Raw genomic sequence first — 24,606 nt, forward strand, 5'->3', positions numbered from 1 at the left:
TATTCCAGGGGAAACGGGTACCCAGGCCTCTGGATACTTATGGGCATGGATCACGAGGGAGCATGCTGTAGGATGCTCACTATACCATCTGAGCAGATAACGTGCTAAAGGGCCACCGTGACCCTGAGCAGGAACGGTCTCAGAAACGGTAACTGTAGCCCAAACTATACAACCGTTGTAAGGAAGCCGAGCCTGCAGCAAAGCCTTGAGACTCTGACGCTCCCCACAATGACAGTGTTAGCGTAGTAGAATGTGCTAGCAGGTGGTAGGCATGCACGCAGAAGGCTTTAAAGTTCTGTTTTTATTAAATATGAAACTGATACGCAAAATTGGTGCCTATAAAACATATGTAAGTGATAAAGAAGCGGGTTATAATTAGCATTGGAAGATGCGCCATCCAGTCTCAGGGAAGGGATGACGACTTTCGAGGTCCCCAGTAGCCTCTGTTTCCCTCCCTCCCGACACAAGGATGCTGTGCTTTGTGATTGTTCTTCCCATCCTTAAAAAAAAAGTATTTATTTATGCATTTGTGTATATACGCATTCTACTGTATGTATGACTGCATGACCGAAGAGAACATCGGACAGAAAGAAGGCAACAGACTTCATTATAGATGGTTGGAAACTACCATGTGGTTGCTGGGAATTGAACTCAGGACCTCTGGAAGAGCAGCCAGTGCTCTTAACTGCTGAGCTGTCTCTCCAGCCCAACATGCTTTTTTTTTTAAGTGACAGAGATGTTTGTATCTCCTCACGTGCTAGCGGCTTTCCCTGTCTTTGCATAAGTGGCAGCAAGGCTGGTGAGGTGGCTTAGTGTGTAAGGTGCTTGTTGTACAAGCTTGCACCCAAGTTCAACCCCAGGAGCCCACCACAGAAGAAGAGAATCAAGTTAAGTTCCCAGCACCCATGTCCAAGTCCAGGGAATCTGAGACCACAGGCACCCATACTCACGTGCACACCTACACACTGACACACACACAGAAATCAGACAGAATCTTTAACAAAAATGGAAGCATACACAGTATACGTTTCTCTCAAAATTATGTTTCTGAGAGATTAAAAACAAAACAAAAAACCCATCCATCACATTAATGTTTTCCGTTTGAGCCAGACTTTATCAACTCCTCAGCGCCAACAGACTTCCCACTGCTCCAGCACTGGATCCAACTCCAATTCTCACCCGAGCCACCGGCTTCATCTTCTCTTTGTGCAACACCGCACCTCTGTGCTACAACGCAGGTCCATGTGCCTCAGTGGACGTTTGGCTCTCTTCATCCTTTTGCTGTGCAAACTGCACTGCTATGAATATCATCAGGCTTGTTCCTGCCACGGTTGAGCAAATGTTTCTTCAGGGAATACATGTGGAAAAGGACCTGCTGGGTCGAGGGCACGTCAGCTTTCCGAGATCACGCCAAATTGTTTTCCAAAGAGGTTAGAGTGAGTTACATCCCTACCAGCCAGGAGGAGGCGCCACAGTTGCTCCAGTTCCTACTGGGTATTGGTTCCTACCGGGCATTGGTACCGACTCTTATGTCTGCCCATCTGGATGGTGTCCAACGGGATCTCACGGAGGGTTTGACGTGGGGTGCGCACAGCACTGTGGCTGTCTCAAGATCACACGGGCAGATGCTATCACATGACCAGATGAGACTCTGGACCCTACCCTCGAGTTTTTAGCTATGATCCGTTAACTCTTTACAGGTTGTTGACGACATAATGAAACGTGTCTCCTGGGCAGACTCTCTGGATAAAAGTTAAATGCAGGGGCTGGAGAGATGGCTCAGTGGTTAAGGGCACCGCCTGCTCTTTCCAGAGGTCCTGAGTTCAATTCCCAGCAACCACATGGTGGCTCACAACTATGTACAATGTTATCTGATGCCCTCTTCTGCAGATAAAGCACTCATATACAATAAATAAATATTTTTTTAAAAAGTTAAATGCAAAGAGTGGAAACTTGGAATAATAACTTAGTATGATCCCTGTGCCGCAAAACAAAAAACAAAACAAAACAAAAAAAATCAATGCTCGACACTATAGATGATCAAGTTATGAGTGAGGAAAATAATTTGTAGGCTGGGGTGTAAGTCAGCGGAAAAAAGCACTGTGCTCCACATACAGTGTCCCGGTTCAATCTCTAGTGTGGAAAAAAGAAAAAAGGGAAAAGATCATGTTAATGGACCTTGTGCTCTGCCTATATTTATTTTATTGAAAGATGGAAGGGAATTAAAAGAAAGAGGGGGTCATGTCTAGCTGGCTCATATACTCTCTCTGGTGCCATAAAGTAACCTGAAGGTGGGGCACTGAGTTAGAACAGTTAGTTCTTGATTCAGAACTCAGGGTCCGGTGGTTCGGTTAGGATTTAAGTAGAATATTCCCTTGGTGCAGGTTAGGGATGTACAGCCGAGAGTTATCCTCCCTCGGGTGTCACTCTGGTGTCACTCTGGACTGGAAACCTGCTGACTGATTAACCAGCTAAACTTAGTTAAGAGGTCACTGGACTCTCGCCAAGAGACAGGCTCCAGGATGAGGCAAAGGTCCAACTGCCAATTCAACTGCAACTGGGAAAGAAATCAGGTGACCGGGTGGCCTGGCGGGTCTGTCCTTGAGGCAGAGCTGCAGAAGTGGAGCCTCCAAACACGTGGCTTAAGGACTGGCTGAGCCAGCCTGGGCCCTGGTGTTGGCTCTCAGGGAATAGGCTGAGATGAATTCTACTTACACGGGGGTGTGGTATAAGTTTACATTTTAAAACTCCGGTCTTCCTTCCTTTCTTTTCTTTCCCCCTTTTCTTTCTTTCTTGGCTGTCCTACAACTACCTCTGTAGACCAGGTTGGCTTCGAACTCAAGAGATCCGCCTACTGGGATTAACAGCTTATGCCGCCACAGGCTAGCTTCCTTTCTTTTTCTCAGACAAGGCCTTGCTCTGTTGCTTAGGCTGGCCTTGAACTCACAGCACCGCCTGTCTCAGTCCCTTAAGTATTTGGCGTTATAGATGCACTCGATCCTTATAAATTTTCCTTTCAGTAAGCACTATAGCATAGCTATCAAGAATTTAAACTAGGGGCTGGAGAGATGGCTCAGTGGTTTAAGAGCACTGGCTGCTCTTCCAGAGGTCCTGAGTTCAATTCCCAGCAACCACATGGTGGCTCACAACCATCCAGAATGAGATCTGGTGCCCTCTTCTGGTGTGCATGAAGACAGTGTACTCATAGACATAAAATAAGTAAATAAATCTTTGGGAAAAAAATTTACACTGCGTGGGGAAGAAGGCCCCCCAGTTAAGAGCACTGCCTGCGCTTTCGCAGGATCCAACCAAGTCTAGTTCCCAGCACCTATACGGCAGCTGGTTCCAGGAGATCCAATGCCCTCTTCTGGCCTTCGTCGGCACTGCACCAGTGTGCTCACCGACATAGGTAAAGCCAAACTAATTTTAAAAAAGAATTTAAGCCTGTTTCTACTTTTGGGCTATATAATTCTATGTGGCCAGTAAGTTGTGTTTTTACACGTGAAAGATTTGTTCAAAATTGTGTCAAGAAACAGAGGAAGCTTTACCGGCGAGGAAAGTACACAGCTGCCTTGGGACAGCGGGGATTCTCTGAGCTCTCTACCTTTGCTCTGTCTACCTATTTCCCACGGATCTGCCTGCGTGCGTATGTATGTATGTATGTATGTATGTATGTATGTGTGTGTGTGTGTGTATGTATGTATGTATGTATGTATGTATGTATGTGTGTGTGTGTGTATGTATGTATGTACCTATCTACCTATCATCTATCTATCTTTGCAAACCAAAGACCAGATAAAGAAATCCTGATTGGCTAGGTTAGCTACCCGTTGGGTACTCCCATGGCCAATCAGAGAAGGCGGAGGCCGCCCCGCCCCCAGCTGCTTCGGGCAGTAACACTGGTACAACAGTTTTTTTTTTAATGGACAACATCCAGGACTGGCAAGCACTGTGATGAACACCATTAAAAGGGAATCTAAGGAAAAGATTCAGAGATGGGGACCCAGAGGTGTTTTAAAGTACTCCTACAGCGCGCGTGCTCTCGCGCGTACACACGCCATCCACATCGATAAGCTAATAATTATGGGTTGTCTACGTGTGCAATGCAACAATAAGGAGCGATTGGCATGACTTTGAAGAATAATAAAGAACACGGGGGAATGCTAATCGATCGTCGTTGGAAAAAAGATAGGCCATAAAACTCTACAACATGATTCGAATTTTCTGAGGGGAAAAAAAAAGCTCACTTAGTGTAGGAAAAAAAAAAAAACCAATGGGCTAGCGATGTGATAGCTGCTGGCATAAAGATCCGAGTGTGGTGGAGGTAGGCTTGCAATCCCACTAGGGAAGCTGAGGCAGGAGCATGGCGGTGGGAGTCCTGGGCCAGTATTTGTGACAATTCGAGACTCTAGCTCAAATATAGCTATTTGTTCACAGCTTTCGCGGGTTAATGAACAGCTACCTTCTTTTCACTGGGCGATTAGTTCGGAGTCCACCTCCCTTTAATTGAACTGGGCTGGGGCGGCCTCGCTCCGCCCCCGGCCGGTGGCCTGCCTTCCTGACCCGAGGCCGCGCCCTCGCCGCCGCCTTCCGCCCGCATGGCTCCGCTCCGCTTCTCCGCCAATGTTTCCTGGCTGTTCCCGGAGCTCTCCGGGCTCCCCGAGCGGCTGCAGGCCGCGGGCCGTGCGGGCTTCGAGGCGGCCGAGGTGGCCTGGCCGTATGCCGAGCCGCCCCAGGTGCTGGCGAGCGCGGCGCGGGCCGCGGGCCTGCGGCTGGTGCTCATCAACACGCCGCGGGGTGCGCGCCCGGGGCGGGGAGCGGCGAGCGGCGAGAGGCGAGAGGCGAGGGTTGCGGGGAGCCAGGCCCGCACTGACGCTGGTTCTCTCCGCAGGAGACCAAGAGAAGGGGGAGATGGGGCTGGGGGCCGTCCCCGGGAGACAGGCGGCCTTTCGAGAGGGCCTGGAGCAGGCTGTGCTGTACGCCAAGGCTCTGGGCTGCCCCAGGTACCCTGCCCTGCCCTCCCTTGACCACACGGACGGGTTGGGAGAAGTTGTGATCCACGGTCTTTGTAGACTGTTGTTTTTTTTTTTTTTTTTTTTTTTAATTTCATGTTAGTGTCACTCAGTGTGCCACGTTGTAAAGCTCATCTCATATCGGGATCCCATGCTGGGAGCTAGGGTCTGGTTAGGGAGTTAACAAGGCCAAGAAAGAAGAGGGCAGGGGGTGGGGCAGGGCGGGCACCTAACCTTCACTAGAAGAAAGCTGTTTGTAGATGGAGGAACTGAATCTGGCAGGCCCACACATCCACTTTAGAGGGAGAGGCACGCTATTCAGGCAAGGAGGCTGTGGTTGGGGCAGGAGGAGGCTTGTATCCAGCTGAGTTAATGAAACTGGAGGTGGTGAATACTGACTTCCAAGGACCTGAACATCGGCCTGAAAGTGGGGCTGAGCGAATAGATGTCAGGCCCTACAGAGGCAAGTGGAAGTACTAGGAAGCTAGCGGCAGTAAGAGGCTCACTGCTGGTCAGCGTAGGGGCAGGAAGCTTTTGGGAAGAGGCTAAAATGTAAGGCGAGGAAGCAGGGTTAAGCAACATGGGCTGTCTGGAAGGGCCAGAGGCAAAACCATTTTTAAAAGTGGAGACTCCAGGGTACCGGGATTGGGTTGCCAGTTCCCACATGACAGCTCACAGCCATCTGTAGGTCCACTAACAGGGCACCCAACACCCTCTGGCCCCCTAGGGCACCAGGCACACACATACATACATACATGCAGGCAACACACTCATACACAAACACAGATTTTAAAAGTCTGGAGGAAAAAGTGAGCCTCAAGCATGACAAGGAAAGGGAAAGGTTAAAAGTGCAGGGGGGATAGCCTGGTCTACAAGGTTAAGAGTACAGGGAGGACAGCCTGGTCTACAAAGTAAGTTCCAGGGCAGCTAGGACTGTTCCACAGAGAGACCCTGTCTCAATAGACCAAATAAATAAGTATATACATAAGTAAAATGTAAAAAGTTCAGGAGGGGATACGTAATGGGCAAGGCCCGGATGGCACGCGGCTGCAGGGACGGCTGGGCATCGTGCCTCAGGTGGTCTGGACAGAAGACCTGGGAGAAGGGGTGAGGCTGGTATAGTGAGGGGGCATCTATAAAGAGATGCATAGGGTAGCATGAGCCCTGCCCGACCACCTTCTCCATAGGATCCACCTGATGGCTGGCCGGGTACCCCAGGGGGCTGACCGAGCTGCAGTCAGGGATGAGATGGAGGCAGTTTTCCTGGAGAACCTGAGGCACGCAGCTGGGGTTTTGGCTCAGGTGAGAGGTGGAAACACACCTGGTGTGTTGGGGAAGGAGGGGGTACACAGTGGGGACAGGAGATGAGGTACAAATCTGAGCAAGGATGGGTCAGACGTGGGGACGAACCCTTGACAGCCTCCAACATGGTTCTAGGAGAACCTCGTGGGACTGCTGGAGCCCATTAACACCCGCATCACAGACCCCCAGTACTTCCTGGACACCCCCCAGCAGGGTAGGAACCTAGTCCTAATGCCACCTCCTAGTCCTCTTTGACTCTCATGTTCCAAAGTCTCGTGGCTCATGGCTGTCTCCCTCGCTTCCCCACTCCATTCCCTTCCCCCCACTTCCCTGCAGCGGCAGCCATCTTGCAGAAGGTTGGAAGACCCAATCTTCAATTGCAAATGGTGAGTGGAAAATGAGTGCTTCTTCAGAAGGCCGTGCATGTCTTCCGGTCCAGGGTTCTGACTGGCACTCTCTTCCCCAGGACATTTTCCACTGGCAGATCATGGATGGAAATCTGACAGGAAACATCAGGGAGTTCCTGCCCATCGTCGGTGAGGCCCCCAGGCCAACTCCCTCCTGATCAATAATTTCCTTATTTTTAGTGCATTGGTGTTTTGCCTGCATGTATGTCTGTGTAAGGGTGTCATGCCATGGAGTTATAGACAGTTGTGAGCTGCCATGTGGGTGCTGGGAATTGAACCCGGGTCCTCTGGAAGAGCAGTGCTCTTAACCGCTGAGCCATCTCTCCAGCCCCTGATGCTCTTTCTTATCCTTGCCCCCCTTTCTATCCCTCCCTCCCCCACACCCATGTCTCTCCCCTTCTGTCCCTAGGGCATGTGCAGGTGGCACAGGTCCCAGGCCGAGGGGAGCCATGCAGCTCTGGGGAGCTGGACTTTTCTTACCTGTTCCAGCTGCTGGAGGATGAAGGCTACCAAGGATTTGTGGGCTGCGAGTATCGGCCTCAAGGTGAGGCTCTTAGTAACTGGGGGCAGGGACACCACACCGGAAGGACAGATGTTGGACAGGGGCTGACCTTTGCCTTATGGGTTGAGATGGAATTGCCTCTCTTTTACTACAGGAGACACGATGGAGGGTCTGAGTTGGCTACGTTCATACTGGGGCAGCAAGGGCCACCCACGGACTGGCCGGTGAGGTTCTGCTCAGCACCTGCATGCTGCTGGACAGGTGCCGTGAATTAAAGGCTCGCATGAATTAAAGTCACACTGAGCAGTTTCATATGTGTATGTTACAGGGGTGGGGGACACACAGTGTCTAATGCTTCAATGTCTCTGGTTACTTCCCTCCCACTGAGAAGGGACACACAGCTCACGCTCAAATGCTCCAGTAGGGACCAGGGTTGCTGTGAATACAGGAGGTTCTGAGCCCTCCTTATCCACAGATGAGGAACCCAAGGCCTGATGGGGGCGGGAGGAGGTAAATCCTGGCCACAGGTGCTTGGGAGGCAGAGCCAAGATCAGAACCAATGCCCTCTCTCAGTGGTAATGTCCAACAATGGTGGCCAAGTAGGAACAAAGACCAGAGGGCCAAGGATGCAGGTGGCAGACAGTGACAAGCTGTGAGGCAGTTCACCGGCAGAGCTCTAAGGGCCGAGTGCTTGCCAGTTCACTTGAAGTTCCCTGGCACACTCCAGCAGGTGTGCAGGAAGGAGGCATTCTCTTCTGGAAGGGCCCAGGGAGGGGCCTGAGGTGAGTCCAGGCCACTCAGCACCTATGTTTGGGAGAGGGCGGTCCCTGTTGGCAGGCTGCAGCAGCAGTTCCCCAGACACAGTTACAACGATCCTTTGGGGTCAGTTTGTGTCTGGGTTTGCCCTGGGGCTCATAAGTGCCAAGTCTGTCCTGCCTCAAGTGGGCGAGCTTTAGATCCATGATTCAACCAAGGAAGTCAGTGGTCCACTTTCTCAGAGGAGGCGGGTCCAGAGAGTGAAACAGGCCGTGTTGATGACAGACTCCAAGTGGTGGTAGGTAGAGACCAGCTGGGCAGGGGGGCTCTCACTGTCCTGGGGCTGCACTGGGAAGGGCTCTCGGAAAACCACCGTCAGAGACTGTGAGGAACACAATAGAGGTGCAATGGTGAGAGGGGCCGTGGAAGGACAGAGGGCTGGGTACAGAGATACGGCAGGCCCAACCTTAGAAGGCTGAGGGGGAGGACTTGAGGTGCAGTCTCCAGGAAACCCCTTGCCCTCTGTTCTCACCGTCTTTCCCAAGTGTGAGTCCAGAAACACTAACACAAAACAGTCGGTGAACTTCTGGTTCAGCACCACCTGAAGCAAGAGACGAAACAGAAGAGAAGTGAGGCTGGCCTCCCTGAGTGCGTGTGAGGCCTCCTCTAAGCTTCTTATGGGGGCGAGAGGGGAAGGTGAGGCCGCCTCCTGCCACTGTGTCTGACCTTATCTACAAGCCTGGCTCACTCAGGATGGGGTTGCCTCACTGGGCCTCAACCTGTCTGTCGGAGCCCTGTCAGAATCTTCTAGAAGCCATGAGAGGGAAGTCAATCAGTGAAGGGCAGGTCTACACCCTTGGGGCTATCCCTCCACCCTGCTCTAGCTTTCATACTGCCTCTTGACCTCAGCTGTTCCCTAGCACTCAGCTCTGGGGTCTACCATGGGCGATTTCTCCTCAGGGCTTCTGTACCGTGTACTAATGTAGCCGAGCCTACATCTCTCTCTTGATCCGGGACCTCCACATATCTCATGGACCACAGACTCAACCTGCCCCAAGAACCCATCACCCTTCCTCTGCTCACTTCAGCTATAGTGTTCCCATCACTGTTGCCCCAAATGCCCCTTGGCCGGCCCTCCTGCGGCCTTAGTGTCTCTGGATGACCTGTGGTACATCTTGTTCCAGGCTCAATGCCACGCTCGCAACTCCTACTCTCGCTTGAAGCCTCTTCCTAAGCACAGCTGTGCTCTTCAGTCTCTAGTTTCTCACACACATACTCATCACCCCATCACTGGCGCTTTCTCTTCCTGTCCTTCACCCAGTGTGCACAGGCCTTCTGGGGACACTGCTGAGACACAGATCCCGAGGCAGGGTAGTGGGTGAGAGGTCTGGGTGCCACACTTGGGGAGGCATGCCACTTCCTAGCAATCATGTACTTGGGCTCTCTACCCAGTGCTCAAAGGTGTCACAGGCTGTCGGTGTGGCCCAACTCCAGCAAGACAGCAACGTAAGGCGGAGCTCGTTTGGTAAGGCTGGGCCCCCTCAATGGTTCTGGTACGTCCAGTGAAGATTTCTGCTGGTTTTCCTTTAGAGTAGGGCCAATGAGACTCACCAAGTACTGGGTTCCCAAGTCCGGACTTTGAAAATGGCGGCAGCTCTGGGGGAATCGACTCAGGAGAACCTTGATGAGGCTCTGGTACCAGGAGACCGTCATGGACAGGAAGCAGTCCTGGGGGTGGGGGGCATAGCCCTGAACCTACTCACCCAGAGTCACCCAAAGATGCCTTTCCTCCAACCCAGCCACCCATGGAACTGCTGGAAGCAGTGCCAGCCCTTGGACACCGTGCTAGCCCTGTGGCGTCAGCTCTCTTACCAGCTGGGGGTCAATGTCGGCAATGGACTTGGCGTGGACTGCCTCTAAGAGCTCCTCCAGCTCGGCCAGCGCTAGGCGCCCTCCTAGCCGCAGCCGGTCAGGCCCTGGTGGCTCCAGCAAGAAGAGGCGCTTCCAGAGGGTATCCCGCCGGCAGTGCCCACCAGCCAACCTAACCAGCTGGCCCAGCCGTGCCCGGGCCATACCCACTTCAGCAGCCAGCGGTGGGAAGAGAGGAGCTGGCCCTGGGGCAAGCACAGTCCCTGAGGCCTCCCCAGGGCTACCAACCAGGCTCCCAGCAGCCTCTGGCTCAGGGGGAGGCCTGGATGGCTTTCGGAATCTGCGCATGTCAGCAGTGAGTCTTGGGAAGAGTTCTCGTTGGCTGGTGAGCACCACGAAGAACTGCAGCCTGGGGAGGGGGAGGGGCAGGAGAGGCGAGTGTCACAGCAACAGACTCAGGGTAGGAGTGGGGCAACCTGGGAAACGGGTACACTCAAGGAAAGAGATCCGACCTCAGAACATGTCGCTCAGCCTCTCCTTGCTCCTCAAAGGGTGCAGCAGAGTGACAGACAAGCAGAGACACATCGAAGTCATCCTGATGGCGAAGTCCTTCAGAGTCTAGATAGGCGCCAGAGCTGGGTAGTTAGGGTGAGAAAGATGCCAACTCTGAGGTAGGAACGAAACCAGTCCCGACCCTGTGCCCAAGAAAACATATATCTCCCTACTCCAAGTGCGGCCCCGAACTGCAGCCCTACTGTGCTGGAAGCTGCCTCCCAGCCTTACCTGTGCCATGCTGACACCAGAGCGTACTCGTTATGCTCTGGGCCACCGGGCCGGGCCATTCGCAGTGGCTTCATGTGGTAAGAGCTGGCGTGGTCAGCCACGTAGTTGTACAGCTGGTGGGCAGCAATGAGTGGGGTGGGGAGCTCCAGTGTCCCTGTGAGGCGAGTCACAGACAGACAGACACTGAGCAGGACAAGCAACCTGAGCTGGCGTGGCAGGACATGGGATTACTAAGGCTTTGCTTTCCGGGGGAGCCCCCAAGCTCCTGTGGAATGCTGCTGGGATGGAATAAAACACTCAGAACAGAGGCCAGGATATAGGGTCCTAATTCTGGTCTGCAACCGACTGTCCCAGATGGAAAGCATGTTCTACCGGACATGGTAGAAGCAAAGTGAGCGATTCATGGTATTACCAGGGCAGGCCTGACCTTGGTAAATGTGATTTCGGCCAAAGTGGGGTCCGTCAGGGTGGTGGGCCAGGAAGTGCTGCAGGAAGGTGGTGAGGTGGTAGCCATGCCGCAGGACCAGGTGGGCACCGAGCACATGCTGGTGCACCAGGCGCAGGTGGAAGTCATAGCTGAAGGAGTGCACGTGCATCAGATCACGGACCTTGTCGCATTCCTCTGTGAACAGCATGGACAGCTGGGGAGGAAGCGCAGGAGGCAGGGTTAGGCTGTGGGAACACGGGTTGCCTAACCAATATTTCCTTCCTTCTGGGCCGAGAGGCAGGTTGGCAGTGCTTCCTGCTGCGGGCCCAGCAGAAGCCCAGCACAGCTTCCATGGGGAACCTTCCTCTTACGCTTTCTAATACTGTGCCTCCCTGGTTATAGGGAGCTGGTGCCACTTGGGTGGCTAAGCTATTTTACTATTGCATTCGAGCCTGGCACACAAGGTCTACCATGGATTTACCGGTGACCGCTGTAAGGCAAGACACAATGCACTGCCATCAAGAAGCTTACAGTCTAGTAGCTGCATATGGGATGATAGACAACACAGGGGCCACTGGAAGACAATGACAGAAAATCGGGTAGAAGTCAAGAAGGCCGGCTGTCAACTACCACCAGAAAGCTTTCTCCTGCTTTTCCCAAGGACAACACTCGCTCCTCTGAACTTCACACCCGTGTGCCCCTGCCTAGAATGCTGATCTGCCTGACACCGAGCCTAAGTCCCACTGTTCATTATAAAGCTTCCTATGGAACCCCCAGGGCCAGGCCAGGGTGAGCCTCCTCTGTCTGAGCCTGTGTGACTTCCTGGTTGAATGAACTGACGGTAGAAGAACATGGGGGAGGGGAAGAGGCAGGGCTAGGGTATGCTCCACCAACAGTGTCAACAGCAGGGTGTGTGCTGCCGCCAGGCTCCATCTGGGAACCCCTGGAGCTGATGGAAAAGCAAACAAACACTAGAAGGGGCCAGAGTAGCTACCTGGCTTTGGTAACCAGCCTCTCTAGGCTACAGCTTCCTCATCCACCTTAGAGATACTACACAGATCTCAGGCAGGGGCAGTGCGATGAGCCAAAGTAGACCAGGGTGAGAGCAGTATCACAGAAACCTAGATTACAGCCATGTCTGCCACTGGCTAGCTTTGTGTCCCGGGACAAAGTACTTGTTTCTGTGACCTTCAGACTCATCACCTGCCTAGGAATAAACTGCTCTTCTCTCAGTAGGTCCACTGGCATTTAGTGGGCAGTGGTGTCCTGCAGGGTCAGCTCTTCCCACCTCCCAGCATGAAGTCCTAGCAGCTGGGAGGGGGAGGGGAGGGGGAGGCGGGAGGATAAGGCGTGAAAAGTCATCTTTGGCTACATGGTGAGTCAGGACAGGCTGGGCTATGAAGATCTCTCTCAGGGAACAACACTGAAACAAAAGCAAAGCCTGCGCAGGGTTAGAGACTTAGAGGAGGGACAAGGACAGCCTAGACAGACTTCAGAACTCAGAGGAAGCTGGGGGAAGCCCTCCAACCTCACAGAAAAGCCTGAGTGAGGACCTGCTCAACCACGGCTTCCTTTTGAGCGCTGTGGTCCAAGTCGTCCCCACACACGGAAGCCACTCTGTTTTGGGGTGTGTTATCCTAGGCACACTGTGACCACCTGTCTGTGCTCGATGTTCAAGCGAAGGCAGCTATGTGGAGCGAGGTTTGAGTCATCCAGGTATGGGGATTCCCCGCAATGGGGAGGAGGCGGTTTTGACTGCACTGGGTCCTACCAGATCCTCACTTTTCAGAGGCGCACGTGCGCTTACAACAAAGGCATAGGCACTGTTGTGACATTTCTGGCAACCCGAGGAGCCAAACCAAGCAAGCCAGGGCTTCAGGTTGCTGAACTTACTTGCTCCTTGACTAACTGCAGTCCTGAGTGCTTGGCCCTCTGGGGTATCAAGGGCCTGCCTTGAGGCAGACTGACAAGGACCTAATAATAATCAAGTGCCAGTGTTGGTAATTACACAGACAGTCATAATTGTCCCTAGTTTGCATCAGACCAGGTCTTGCATGGCACTGACCTGATGTATTACATTACACACTGTGCTGGCCCAGGGCAGGAGCCATTCTCTGTGCTGGCTATAGCTGAATGTATGTAGCTGTAGACCTCCCAGGGTCAGACAGGAGAATGATCCAGCCAGTACTTGATTCATCACGAGGCTGTAACACCTACTACATGGGTCATGAAACCATAGTGCCCACAGTATAATGGGGTGGCAATGATTGCATCTGAGCTCTCTGTCCACTCCATATTACCCTGTCCCCATCACATACCTGAGAGTTGACAGCCTGTCCCATTGGGATGCGGGAACATTCCAGAGCAAACTGTTTGACACAGAAGTAGCAGCCCTGAGGAGAGGGTGAGATGAGGTGAGGATGGTGTGAGAGGCGGGTGGAGCTCCTCCCACACGGTGTTCCCCGTCTCACCTGGAATGTCAGCTCCATGAGGATGATGCCACCGGGCAGTGCCCGCTGCAGGTGATAGGTGGTGACCTGAGTGCCCGTGCTCTGAGGAGAGGAGGAAGGAGCTGTGTGCTGAGGGCTCACCAGCCTTGACCCAACCCAGCAGAGGCTCTTCAGGCCCCTGGCTTTAGTAATGACAGCCGAGGACCAGCCAAGTCAGTATGGATGGGAACATAACTCAGGCCAGTGCTGACTTCATCATTATGTGACAACGTGTTACCTTAGGGCTCCCCTCAGTCTTGGCTTTAGGGCAGGAGAAGGAGCCTCGACCCTCTGTTCCAAGGACAGCCATAGCCCGTAGCCGGCTGGTGCTGTAGAGATGGAAGAGAGACAAGAGGCTCAAGGAAGCAGGCCAAGGGCAGAAGGGTTTCGGCACCAGGCCGTTTCACACGGGTTTGTTTTACAGGTAAGAGTGAGGCCTGAGGAAGGACGGGTCTGCTCAGGGTTCCCAGTGAGTGTGGCTGGGGCTGCAGTCCAGGCCTAGACTGCAGGGCAGCTGCTCCCGTCTGGTAAGGAGGCTGAGCTCAGGGATGGGTGGAGGGTGGCAAGGGACCAGGCATCTTTCTCTGTTCCCTGGGAGAGAGGAGGTCTGTGGAGGGGAGGGAGATAAGGCAGTCTGAAATCTTTTCAGATGCTCAATACCAAGTTAGGATAGTTCTCTAACAAGGAAAAGCAGTGTTCATTTAATTAGGGGATGGCAGCACCACTGTTCTTTTTTTTTTTTTTTAATATTTTATTTAACTTTAATCTATGTACACTGATGTGAGGGTGTCAGATCTTGAAGTTACAGACAGCTTTGAGCTGCCATGTGGGTGCTGGGAATTGAACCCAGGTCCTTCGGAAGAGCAGGCAGTGCTCTTAACCACTGAGCCACCTCTCCAGCCCCCAGCAACACTGTTTTTTATCTTCAAAATAAAAATTAACAAAAGTTTTTACTTATGTGTTTGTATGTGTCTATGTGAGTGTAAGTATGTAATGTGCTGTAGGTATTTGTGAAGGCTCTGGCATCAGAGGACATCAGATCCCCAAGAGTTAGAGGTGGCTGTAGGCTATCTGATGTGGTACTGGGAACTGAACCTGGGTCCTGTGGAAAGCAGCAAGCATTCCTAACCACTGAGCCATCTCTCCAGCCCTGTCTAGCTCTTAACTCAGGGCCAAGGAGAATGAGAAGCAGGGAAGGGCTCTGAAAAGCCTGAAAAGGATGGTGGGTCCCGTCTGGTCCATGAATGCTCAAATGCCAGGCTCGTGCTGGTAGGTGGCATGTGGAATGCCAATGCTTAAAGACAGGGACGAAGGGGCACACGTTGGGGGCTCACCAGCCTTGAACCAGCGTGTGTGGGGTCCTTTAGGTTCTTGACCTTAATGATGTCAGTCTGGGACCAGTGAACTCAGTACAGCACTCGGGGCACTGGCAACCCAGTCACCGCCTACCACGGCAGTGGGTACTGCTCTGGGTCACACAAGTGCCTTTCTGATAGACTAATGTTCCAATTAGCCCTCCCGGGAAGCACTGTTAGACTCAGATCACTAAAACTGGTGAGAAAAGAATGCTTGACTTTAAATCAAGTTCTACAAATAGTTTTTAAAAAATGAGTGTTGTTTTTCCTCATTGGCCATCTGAATGCAAGGTGGATCACCAACAGCTGTACTGAAGTCACTGTGTAAGTTCTGTCAGGGTTCTCACTTTTGCTTTGGCTACTCAAACTGCCAAGGTCTGATTTGGAAACAGTAGTTGAATGTGTGTAGTCATGCTCCTGTCAGTATTCAAGCTCATTAAGTTGGACTAAGCAGCCTTGAATGGACTACCAAGAAGGTCTGTCTACCTACTGAGAAGAGTTCACAGGCCATGTGGTGGTGGCGCATGCCTTTAATCCCAGCACTTGGGAGGCAGAGGCAGGTGGATCACTGTGAGTTCGAGGCCAGCCTGGTCTACAAAGTGAGTCCAGGACAGCCAGGGCTACACAGAAAAAACCTGTCTTGAACAACAAAAAAAACCCAAAACATAAAGAGTTCATGTTAGTCTTTGTACACACAACACACACACACACACAGAGAGAGAATGAGAGAGAGAGAGAGAGAGAGAGAGAGAGAGACAGACAGACAGACAGACAATGTAACTAAAAGCAAATACAGGCTCTGCATCTGGCCTAGGACAAGCAAGGCTTAGGGTTGATGGCATGTAGTGATAGAGGCCTGGCTTGTTCTGGGATTCAGGCTGCCAGTACTAGCCAGAGTCGCGTATGACCAAGAACAGGCCATGGTCAGGGGTACAAGTAGGACCAGTGCACAGCGCCTTGGTGAAAACAGACCAAGGTGACGAGGTCAACACAAAGAGCAAGAGAGAGATCAACAAGACCCAGATTTAAAAGCTCAGGAGCGTGTGTGACATCTCCATGAAAGGATGCATGCGGGCGTGTAAACAAATGGGGGATGGGCGGGCACAAGCTTGGTGAGAATGTCCAGCCCGTGCACACGCTTGCGAGGTCTGCAGAGTGCATGAGGCTCGTAGGACGTGCAGGAGTGCAGGAGCACCACATGGAAAGTGTCGAAGATCTTCATGTGTGTGTGCCAGCGTGGCGAGCTAAGGTGAACACGTACAATGAATGCCTGAGCGGGCGAAGCAGGAGCCGCGTGAAGAAAGGAGGGCTGGGGCCTCACTTGAGGTGGAGAAGCGGGTAGGGAGGGGAGTGCACTCACCTGCGGGCAGGCGACGGGGGCCGAAGCGGTACCAGCACGAAGCCGATGCTCTGTAGGTACTGCACATACTGCTGCAGGAAGGCCAAGCTCAGCTCCTTCAGCCACGGCTCCTCTCGGGCCCCTGGAGGAGGCACATCCAAGGACTCGCAGCTTGTGGGAACCTCTCGACCCCCAGGCCCCGAATCAGGACGATGTCGTCGCTGCAGGAGTGGAAATTAAGTCTCTTTCTCTCATGAGAACCTTGTAGGGGGGAAGCGCGGGCTACTGCTGGGTCCAGGTCTCTGAGAAAAGCTTGAGCCTCACCTGCCCCTCAGAGGGTGCAGAAGTCTCTGGGGGTCCGTGCAGCCAGGCAGCTGGGTCAAAGAGCAGCGCTGTGGCACAGTAGTGCACCAGGCGGGATGACTGCTTCAGGGTCTCCAACTCCCCAGCCTGGGGACACAGGGCAGTGAGCACTGGACAGTGGCCAAGGAAGGGTCAGGGATCTCTGTGGAGGATGCAGACGGGGCTACTCACACTGATGGGCATGCTGGCTGGTGCAGAACGCTGCTGCCAGGTAACAAACAGGTTCTCCATCTTCATCTGGCGCTCCAGTTCTGGGGGTAGGAGGCATCGGTAGCAGCCTTCGCATCTGACTCCTCTCTGTCCCTCACAGAACTGCCCTCCTTGCCCGGCCCACATTGCTCACCTCTTCGCTCTGTCATCTTGATCTCTAAGAACTGCTGCCCGTGGTAGGTGACAGGATCTGGAGGTCTGGGCACGGGGCCAACTGTGGAGCTGGGGCGAGCAGCTGTGATGTCCCTCAGGGCTTCATCAAAGGGAAATGTGTCCAAGGAAAGGGGACCTCCACCACGAGAGGACCCACTCAGCCGGCCCTGCTCGCGACTCAGCGGAGGGCTTGCGTTCCGGATGAGGGTCTCCACCTCCATGGTCGGCAGCAGGAATGGGTTTGGCTCCTGGGAGGGATGGAGGACCACGGTGGGCTCAAGCCCTTTGGCCCTTGTCTCGCACTCGGGCGTCCTCTGCCTGTCTCCCCTTCCTCCCTGATGTCAGTGGGAGCTAGGCGGCAGGTACCTTTCCATCTCGCACAGGGAAGTCCAACTGGCCGCAGTGGTGGAAGAGGCCCAGCTTCTGGCTGAGCAGGCAGAAGATGAGATGGGCCCGTGCATTCTGCCACTGTACAAGGCGGACCAGAGCTCGGCCCAGTGCTGCTCCCAGGTCTGGAGCCCAGTTATAAGTCAGCAGCTGTAGCTGGAGACCAGAGGCCAGGGTCAGTGAGGCCGTGGAACTCCTCCTCGCCGCCCCAGCCGTTGACCCCACACTCACCTTCTTGTCTACAACCTCCAGCAGCAGGAGCCTTTGCCGGGGAGCACCTCGCCCTGGGCTCCCATCTCCTGACTCAAAGCGCTGCACCGCTTTGGCAGCTACAGGGAAGGGAGGGAGACAGTGGGGGTGGGGAACTGTGGGCAGAGCCCCAGATCCCACCTTCTCCCTGCAGGGTCAGCGACTACCCAGCCCTCACTGGAGGCCACCATCTCCTCACCCTGCTGGGTTGGTCTCCTCCACTGTGCGAAGTTCCTACCCAGAAGAAGAAGGTGCCGCTCGGCTGCTGGGCAGGGAGCTGGGCCCAGCTGCCCAGGGGAGCAAGGGCTGAAGATATCTGGCTCGGAACCTCTGTTGGGAAGAAGGAGCAGGTAAAAAGGAAACAGTTCCTGGACCCACTTTCTGGCCCAACCTGCAGCTCCTGAGCAGCCTTGTGCCCACCTCTCCTAAGCCAGTCCCTACTGGTTTGCCAGCTTTTAAGACTCCGGGGAAGCCATTTCAATCCTATCAGATCGCAAACTCACGAATGCTGTTCAAAGATGCGGACACTGGTGTCTCCAGCCATTGAGATGACTAGCGTGGTGAACTCTGACAGGACGGATGGAAGGAGGAAGCGGGACACCATGTGCGTGGAGCTTCTGGACACTGAGGCACAACCTGAGAGGCAGAAGGATCACTGCAGGCTGCAGGGTGGGAAGCAGGGCAAGGGCTGAGGAGTGGGACAGGGACCAGAGTCTCACCAATCTGAACCATAAATCCCATCCAGCGCTGAATGACACGAGCAAACACGGGGTGCAGAGTCCCCACCTCACCCTCCTCTAGCAGTGCTGTCCTGCGTCTAAAGATGGAGGAGGAGTTAGAATGCCACCCTCATGAGACACAGTTAGGAAAAAGCTATCTGGTGCCCTAACACACTACCACACGCACACACACATACACACACACACACACACAGACACATACACACACAGACACACAGACACACAGACACACACACACACACACACACAGACACACCTTTGTTCTTAACACACTACCACACTACAGACACACACACACACACACACACACACACACACACACACACACACACACACACACACACACACACACACACACACACCTTTGTCTCTGGACTCCAGAATCTGGGCCAGGTGCCCGCTCAGATCCACCTGGGGTCCGAACATTCTCAGTTTTATGGCGTCTCCGACCCCGAGTATCTTCTGGCCGATCCAGGACAATGTCATCAGTTGTTTTGGGGGAACCCAAATCTCCACCTTCTGTTTTACTCTAGCAACGATGCAGAGAATGAGGAAGGGTGATTGGGGAAAGGAAAGGAGGGGTGACTGCAGCGAGGAGCAGACATGAGCCTAGAGACCCTGATAGCTCAGCCCTGGAGGCTACCCAGGCCCAGGCAAGTTACTTAACTTTACTGACCCTCATCTTCCTCATGGGTAAAGTGCTACTGTTTAGAGGGCTCTTGTTTAGAAACATGACGTGAAGGCAGTTGGTAAGCTGGGACTTGCTATACCAGCATTTCTCAACCTGTGGTCTCAACCCCTTTGTGGGGTCAAAGAACCCTTTCATAGGGGTCATCACCTAAGACCAACTAGAAGACACAGATATTTATATTACAAATTACAACAGTAGCAAAAGTATAATTTATAAAAGCAGCAATGAAAATCATTTTATGCTTGAGGGTCACCACAACATGAGGAACCGTATCAAAGCACTACAGCACTATGAAGGCTGAGAACCGCTGCTCTGTAGCAAGGATAGCTTGCTATGTTTGGAAACTCCTATTCAAAGGACAGAGCAGTTTCATCTCGGAAGACATGGGACAAGGGCTGCAGGGGGAGAGGGTTGGCGCAGCGAGGAGGCAGGCAGTTACGACAGCAGCCAGCTTCGCCACTTCCTTCCATTACCAGCATGTCCCAGAAGCTCCGGCGGCCAGCTTTGCTGGGTGGAGTCACAGGCTCCCCGGACACAGGGGCAGAGGGAAAGGCGCTGGCTCGGCAGGCAGGGCTCTTAGTTTCCAATGACCCACTCTTAAGACTTCCTGTGGACAGCGAACATTGCAGGCTGCCATCACTGATCCCCTTTACAGAAAAGTTCTCCCCAAGCCTGGTGCAAGTGTCTCAACACCTACTCTGCTGGCAAGTGTATGAAACTGACTGTGCACACCTGCACATGCTTGTGAGATGAATTCCTGAGGCTCTCTCTCCTCAGGTGTGTATGCTGGTGGCGGGGGAGGAGCCGAATGTATACATTTCTGGTACTTTGTCACCTTGATGCACAGACAAGGTGGTAGACAACCGAATGTGTGTTTCTGATGGGGCATCTGCTTCTGTCTCTGAACATCATGCCTGCACCCTTGCCCAGCCCAGGATGCCAGATTTCCTCTGGGTCCTTGATTGGCATACCTGGAGGTACATCTTCTGTGCACAGTGGAGCGGGCAGCAGCCGCAGCTCCATGATGGCGTCAGCCAGGGCCTGGCGAGCTGCGGCCCGGAGCTTCTCCTCCAGCTGTACAATGCTAATGTTCCCCTTTTCCCACACATCCAGTCGAAGCCGTGGGGACCCATCCGGAGCTGGAGGGGAAGATGGAGGTCACCTGAGGTTGCATGCCACCCTAGTTGACACCTCTGCCTCCACAGCATTGATGGAACATCCCGTCCTCACAGGTTGTCTTACCTGAAGAACTGTCCAACATGTCGGGGCAGCGAATGACCTGAGTCAGTTGCTCAAATTCCTCCTCTCGTAGTGGGTCTGGGGGTCCCGGAGAAGAGGGGGGCCACAATGCCAGGGGGATGGGGGCTCCTCCTTCTTCCACAAAGGCTAGAGTGATGCAGGCAACCCCTGTGTAGAAAGCCACAGGAAGGCTCAGAGGCAGCACTTGCACACAGCCTTTCTGGGGACCCTCCTCAGCAGCAAGGCTCTTGCCTGAAAGGGACAAAGCCTTTTTTGCACCTGATGTAGCACACAGGTTTATGCCCTGCAATTTACCTTTGCCACCAGTGCCCTGTCCACCAGGCTTGTTATACAAGTAGATGTCCAAGTCAGGGAGGCCGCCCTGTGGTGGCAGTGGATGCTGAGGAGAGAAGAGCCATGAGTACTAAGATGGAGGTGCACAGTGGGGAAGGGGGGTGCAGGTATACATGGGAGCTCGGGAAGACACAGGCCCACGGGCAAAGCCTGGCGAGGGCAATCTCACTTGGAAATGGTTCCGGCTATTGCTGTCTGTGTACTTGGGAGAGTGCAGGAAGGTGAGTAAGTTCTGCCGCAGGTACCAGGCCAGGGCGGGAAGCCAGGGTCTGCAGGACTGGGGCAGGGCCAGGTGCAGCACCTCTGAGGGGAGGCTCCCGGGGGGCTGGATGAACTGCAGTTAGAGACAGAGCTGAAGGCGTGCGCGCTCCACCGGCTCTCGCCAGCACCAGCTGTGGCTGAGCCTCAGCGGGGCAGAGAGGGGCTAGAGAGGCAGCTGACCTCTACATCAGCCGGAGTCAGCTTGCAATTCCGAACCAGCATGACCGTGATGACGTCCAAGGTGGCCTCATCGAGGCGCCGACGCAGAACCCTCACTAATTCATCTGTGATTTCAGGACCTTGATGGAGCCACGTTAGAGAGGTGGGAGATATTGTTAGAGGATTCAGCCATCTTCAGACCAGGCCTTGAGCCCCTGACTACAACAATGGGACTGCATCTAGCTAGCTAAGAAGCCACTGGAAAGGGAACCAGCACAGAGTTCTGGTTTTGTCAGGCCAGGTAACATGATTTTGGACACATGAATTTTACCTAACATCTCAGTCTTTATCAAAAGCAAAAAATAGGTAACTTTAATATCACCAATCTCAGAGTTGGGTTATAGCTATTAAAGAGAAGCTATGTGTCCTAATTAGCTTGGCAGAGCCTTGTGTCATCGGAGAATGGAGTTTCAAGTGAGGGACTGCCCAGGTCAGAGTGGTTTGTGCGCATATTTGTGGGAGTGTGTCTTGATCTACTATATTATTATATCAATTAGTAATGATATAGCAGACCCCAGGACACTGGGCAGCACCATTCCCTGGGCAGGTGGTCTCAGGCTGTCTAAGGATGCTAGTTATGCAGGAGCCCTAAGGGAGCCAGCGCCAGGCTCCTCCAAGGTGTCTGTTGAGCTCCTGCCCAGCCCTCCACTGGTGAGGTAACATGTCAGGTTTGATAGACTCTCTCCTAAGTTGATTTCGGTTAGTGTTTTATCACAGCAGAAGGAAACTAGGACGATGTGTCGTAGCTTTAGCCTGAGATCTGGCCAACATAACCCAGGTGCCTCCGGCTCAGTTAGCCCCACCAGCTTCACCTAGCCTCAGTGGGCCCAGCAGCTATGCCGCAACCGTCTGGCTCCTCTTCCCACACTACGCCTCCATCAGGCTGTCATGTCTCACGCCCCTCCTGCTCAAGCCAAACCCAGAGCACAGCAAGCCCAGAGCAGACCAGACGGCTGCAAGAGAAAGACCTCTCAGAACCTTACCTGCCTGTCCTACGCCATGTACCAGCAGCTGGATATGTCTGTCCACTTGGCCCACAGGGCGAACAGCATCTGAACTGCGGCTGGAAGCCATGTCCAGGGGAGAACGAGGACCCTACAGGGACAACAGTGGTCAGGCTCTAGCTCCAAGGAGCGTGAGGATGCGTGGTGCAACAGGAGGTGGAGAGGTGATACATGCCACAGCATCCTCAGGGCAGATGGGTTCTTGGCTTCGGGACAGAGCCAGGGATGGGGGCAGAGTGTCCCCTTCCCACGGTCGCTCACTGCAGGATGTCTCTAGAAGCCTAGAAAAGAAAGGCAAGGTCTTTGGATGTGTCTCCTCCAACGCCATCCCTGACTCAAGCTTTAAGCTGGCTTCTTGGGGTCCACCTACCGAAGGTAGTACACGGCCTTTGTTGCTCGCTCTTGGTAAACAAACATGTTTTTCCGGTTCACCACAGAGAAGGCATTGAGCACAGAGCGGAGGGCCTGAATTGCTGGAGAAGTAACACGAGGTGAGAAAATGTATTTTTCTAGACCTCCCACTCCCACCTGCCCTCTCATGCCAACCACATACCCCGAGAGACCCCCATGCTGGGTCCCATCTTGAGGCGCGAATGGACTCGGATCACAGTTCCCCATACGACATCACAGGAGAAATGGCCTGGGACAAATTGCATGGTGGCTGCGAGGTATCCTCGGGGACCACAGCTCTCATCAGCAGCGTAATCTGCAGAGGGGCAGCACAGTGACAAACAGAGTATCAGGACCTCTGCCTCCTTACCCCAGACTTCTTACTCCTGATTCATCAGCCGTGCCTGACGATGTCTTAAGGGAAGATGAGCACACTGGGTAGCATGGATGGGCTAGGCACGGGCACATTCTCGGGAGGCCAGTTATGGTACCGAGGCTTTTGGGAAGGTCTTAAGGAGACTCTGAAGGAGTTAAGGAGAGATATCAAGAAGGGCAATCCTAAAGACGATGTCAAGGGGTCTGGCTTATCATAACACATGCCAGACGCCCTGTGAGCTACTCTCTTCACCAAAGCTGTAGCAGTAGGAAATGAAAAGAAAGTGGCTATGGACGCCTGTGCACACTAGCTGCAGAGTGGGGGAGCTGTCCCAAATGCAGCTGTAGTAGCAATTAAGGGCTATGGGCACAGTCCAGTGCCCTGTTTGATCCTTGTCATGTTTCCCACTGAAGGAGAAAGTTCCCAGTGAACCTTCTGAAGGCTGAAGGCGCGGTCAGCAACATACCGGTGTCTGCCTAAGAGAAGCTACTCTTAAGGGCTTCAGAGAGAATGTACAGACTGTACAGACTAACAGAGGATGAGCCGTGCCTAGGCTCTGAGCGGCCACACGTCCAGGCTGCTGCAAGTCCTGATGTGGCAGTGCCTGCTTGTCCCGGCTCACTCTCAATGCGCAGAAACTACCTTCAGAACCACAGCAGGCTGCTAATTATGGGGTTTCTTCTTTTCTACAGGGAAACATCCCAGGATGAGTTGAGAGCAACACTCCTCTAACAATGGTAAAAAGGGTTGAGACTAGTGAAAACAAGGAGTCCCTGGTTTTACACTTGAACCAGAAGGGAGCAGCACAGAGGATCCTACTGGGCTTTCTTCTGGCACTGGCTGAGCAGTCATGGGTGCAGGAGAAGGGAGCCAAGGGCTGAGGCTTCAGTTACTATTACCCCATTAGATTAGTCTGTTTCTTTCCCATGACCAGAAACCCCAGCAGTTCCAGAGAGGCCAGTGTCTGCCTGTGTGGAGGGATAGTCAGAAGACCAACTTTGCTATAGTGTCTCAGGCTCCTCCCCTCTGGCTCCTCCCTGTGTGAACTGGCTGCCAACTTCTCAACCCCTAACACTCCTCACCTGTCTGTTCCCCTGCTGGGTTAATACCAACATTATGGGTGTCAAGGCAAGGAAAGGCCAGGCAAAGGCAAGCTTTAGGCAGCCGGGTCACAGCCTAGAGCTAAGCATTGCTTCTCCAGTCTTCATCCTCGCCTCCCTCACTGGCTGCCTCTACCGAGCAGAAGCATGCTCAGCTTGCACCTTCTTTTGAAGGGCTCTCCTTCCTCTACCTTCCTTTAGTCACTACATCCGCTCTCTCCGCCGACTCACTTCAAAGAGCAGCTGCTCTCTGCCCCAGCTACCTCTCTTCACTCTGTCCTCATCCGTCTCACCACTGAAACTGCTTTCCGTTAAGTCAATGAGGCGCGGGCAGTAGCCAAATGCTTCTCTCACAAGGAATGGATAAAAGGACAGGCTTTGTGACGGAGGCTGCTGGCTATGATCGTACCATCACTGGGCAGGGGTACCCGCTGACGGGAGTGGAAAGGCGTCTCGGTGCGCCACAGATCTTCTTCACTCTCGGCCACCAGAAGGGAGTTACACACATGACTGTCATGAAGGTCCTGAAGGAGCAGTCGCTAGGAGAAGGAGAAAACCAAAATGTTTCCTAGTAAGCGGGTGATGGTCAGGGCTGATGAGAGGCCACAGAGAATGATCACTATCACTGA

The 24,606-nt window shown here is 53.4% G+C and overlaps 3 protein-coding genes across 5 annotated transcripts in view; 2 read left to right on the plus strand and 1 right to left on the minus strand.

Moving 5' to 3' along the window:
- Positions 1-4,536: 4,536 nt before the first annotated feature.
- On the plus strand, positions 4,537-7,532 carry HYI (hydroxypyruvate isomerase (putative)). The gene is made up of 8 exons (XM_084787094.1): positions 4,537-4,797; positions 4,892-5,003; positions 6,200-6,314; positions 6,450-6,528; positions 6,651-6,700; positions 6,781-6,850; positions 7,131-7,265; positions 7,378-7,532. Exons 1-8 carry the CDS (start codon positions 4,599-4,601, stop codon positions 7,449-7,451), a joined length of 834 nt encoding a protein of 277 aa, XP_084643220.1. The 5' UTR covers positions 4,537-4,598; the 3' UTR covers positions 7,452-7,532.
- ELOVL1 (ELOVL fatty acid elongase 1) overlaps positions 5,354-24,606 on the plus strand; it is a 72,188-nt gene continuing 52,935 nt past the window's right edge. The window contains exon 1 of the mRNA XM_084787092.1: positions 5,354-5,368. The gene's annotated coding sequence lies outside the window, so the exon portion shown is untranslated. The remainder of the gene's footprint in view (positions 5,369-24,606) is intronic.
- SZT2 (SZT2 subunit of KICSTOR complex) overlaps positions 7,524-24,606 on the minus strand; it is a 46,120-nt gene continuing 29,037 nt past the window's right edge. For all 3 annotated transcript variants that reach the window (XM_084787079.1, XM_084787080.1, XM_084787081.1), the window contains 31 exons: positions 24,387-24,516; positions 22,665-22,817; positions 22,482-22,584; positions 22,287-22,392; positions 22,091-22,202; positions 21,069-21,187; positions 20,797-20,961; positions 20,589-20,673; positions 20,277-20,441; positions 20,006-20,173; positions 19,508-19,641; positions 18,706-18,872; positions 18,323-18,420; positions 18,107-18,239; positions 17,803-17,933; positions 17,586-17,683; positions 17,334-17,510; positions 16,948-17,215; positions 16,776-16,855; positions 16,566-16,691; positions 16,263-16,462; positions 13,786-13,876; positions 13,530-13,610; positions 13,377-13,451; positions 11,059-11,272; positions 10,632-10,785; positions 10,361-10,483; positions 9,852-10,257; positions 9,591-9,707; positions 8,512-8,580; positions 7,524-8,361 (listed from right to left, as the gene is read on the minus strand). In XM_084787079.1, the coding sequence (XP_084643205.1) occupies positions 8,218-8,361; positions 8,512-8,580; positions 9,591-9,707; positions 9,852-10,257; positions 10,361-10,483; positions 10,632-10,785; positions 11,059-11,272; positions 13,377-13,451; positions 13,530-13,610; positions 13,786-13,876; positions 16,263-16,462; positions 16,566-16,691; positions 16,776-16,855; positions 16,948-17,215; positions 17,334-17,510; positions 17,586-17,683; positions 17,803-17,933; positions 18,107-18,239; positions 18,323-18,420; positions 18,706-18,872; positions 19,508-19,641; positions 20,006-20,173; positions 20,277-20,441; positions 20,589-20,673; positions 20,797-20,961; positions 21,069-21,187; positions 22,091-22,202; positions 22,287-22,392; positions 22,482-22,584; positions 22,665-22,817; positions 24,387-24,516 (4,392 nt within the window). In that variant the 3' untranslated portion in view covers positions 7,524-8,217. The remainder of the gene's footprint in view (positions 8,362-8,511; positions 8,581-9,590; positions 9,708-9,851; positions 10,258-10,360; positions 10,484-10,631; positions 10,786-11,058; positions 11,273-13,376; positions 13,452-13,529; positions 13,611-13,785; positions 13,877-16,262; positions 16,463-16,565; positions 16,692-16,775; positions 16,856-16,947; positions 17,216-17,333; positions 17,511-17,585; positions 17,684-17,802; positions 17,934-18,106; positions 18,240-18,322; positions 18,421-18,705; positions 18,873-19,507; positions 19,642-20,005; positions 20,174-20,276; positions 20,442-20,588; positions 20,674-20,796; positions 20,962-21,068; positions 21,188-22,090; positions 22,203-22,286; positions 22,393-22,481; positions 22,585-22,664; positions 22,818-24,386; positions 24,517-24,606) is intronic.

The sequence above is a fragment of the Acomys minous genome (genome assembly GCF_964271855.1).
Source record: "Acomys minous genome assembly, chromosome: 6".
Lineage (NCBI taxonomy): Eukaryota > Metazoa > Chordata > Mammalia > Rodentia > Muridae > Acomys > Acomys minous.

What these genes read in the sequence shown, in the direction of transcription:
- HYI (XM_084787094.1), top strand. Translation starts at nt 4,599, where the DNA reads ATGGCTCCGCTCCGCTTCTCCGCCAATGTTTCCTGGCTGTTCCCGGAG. An exon ending in GCTCATCAACACGCCGCGGG is followed by an intron (nt 4,798 to 4,891) that starts GTGCGCGCCCGG and finishes TTCTCTCCGCAG; the next exon opens with GAGACCAAGAGAAGGGGGAG. An exon ending in CAGCTGGGGTTTTGGCTCAG is followed by an intron (nt 6,315 to 6,449) that starts GTGAGAGGTGGA and finishes ACATGGTTCTAG; the next exon opens with GAGAACCTCGTGGGACTGCT.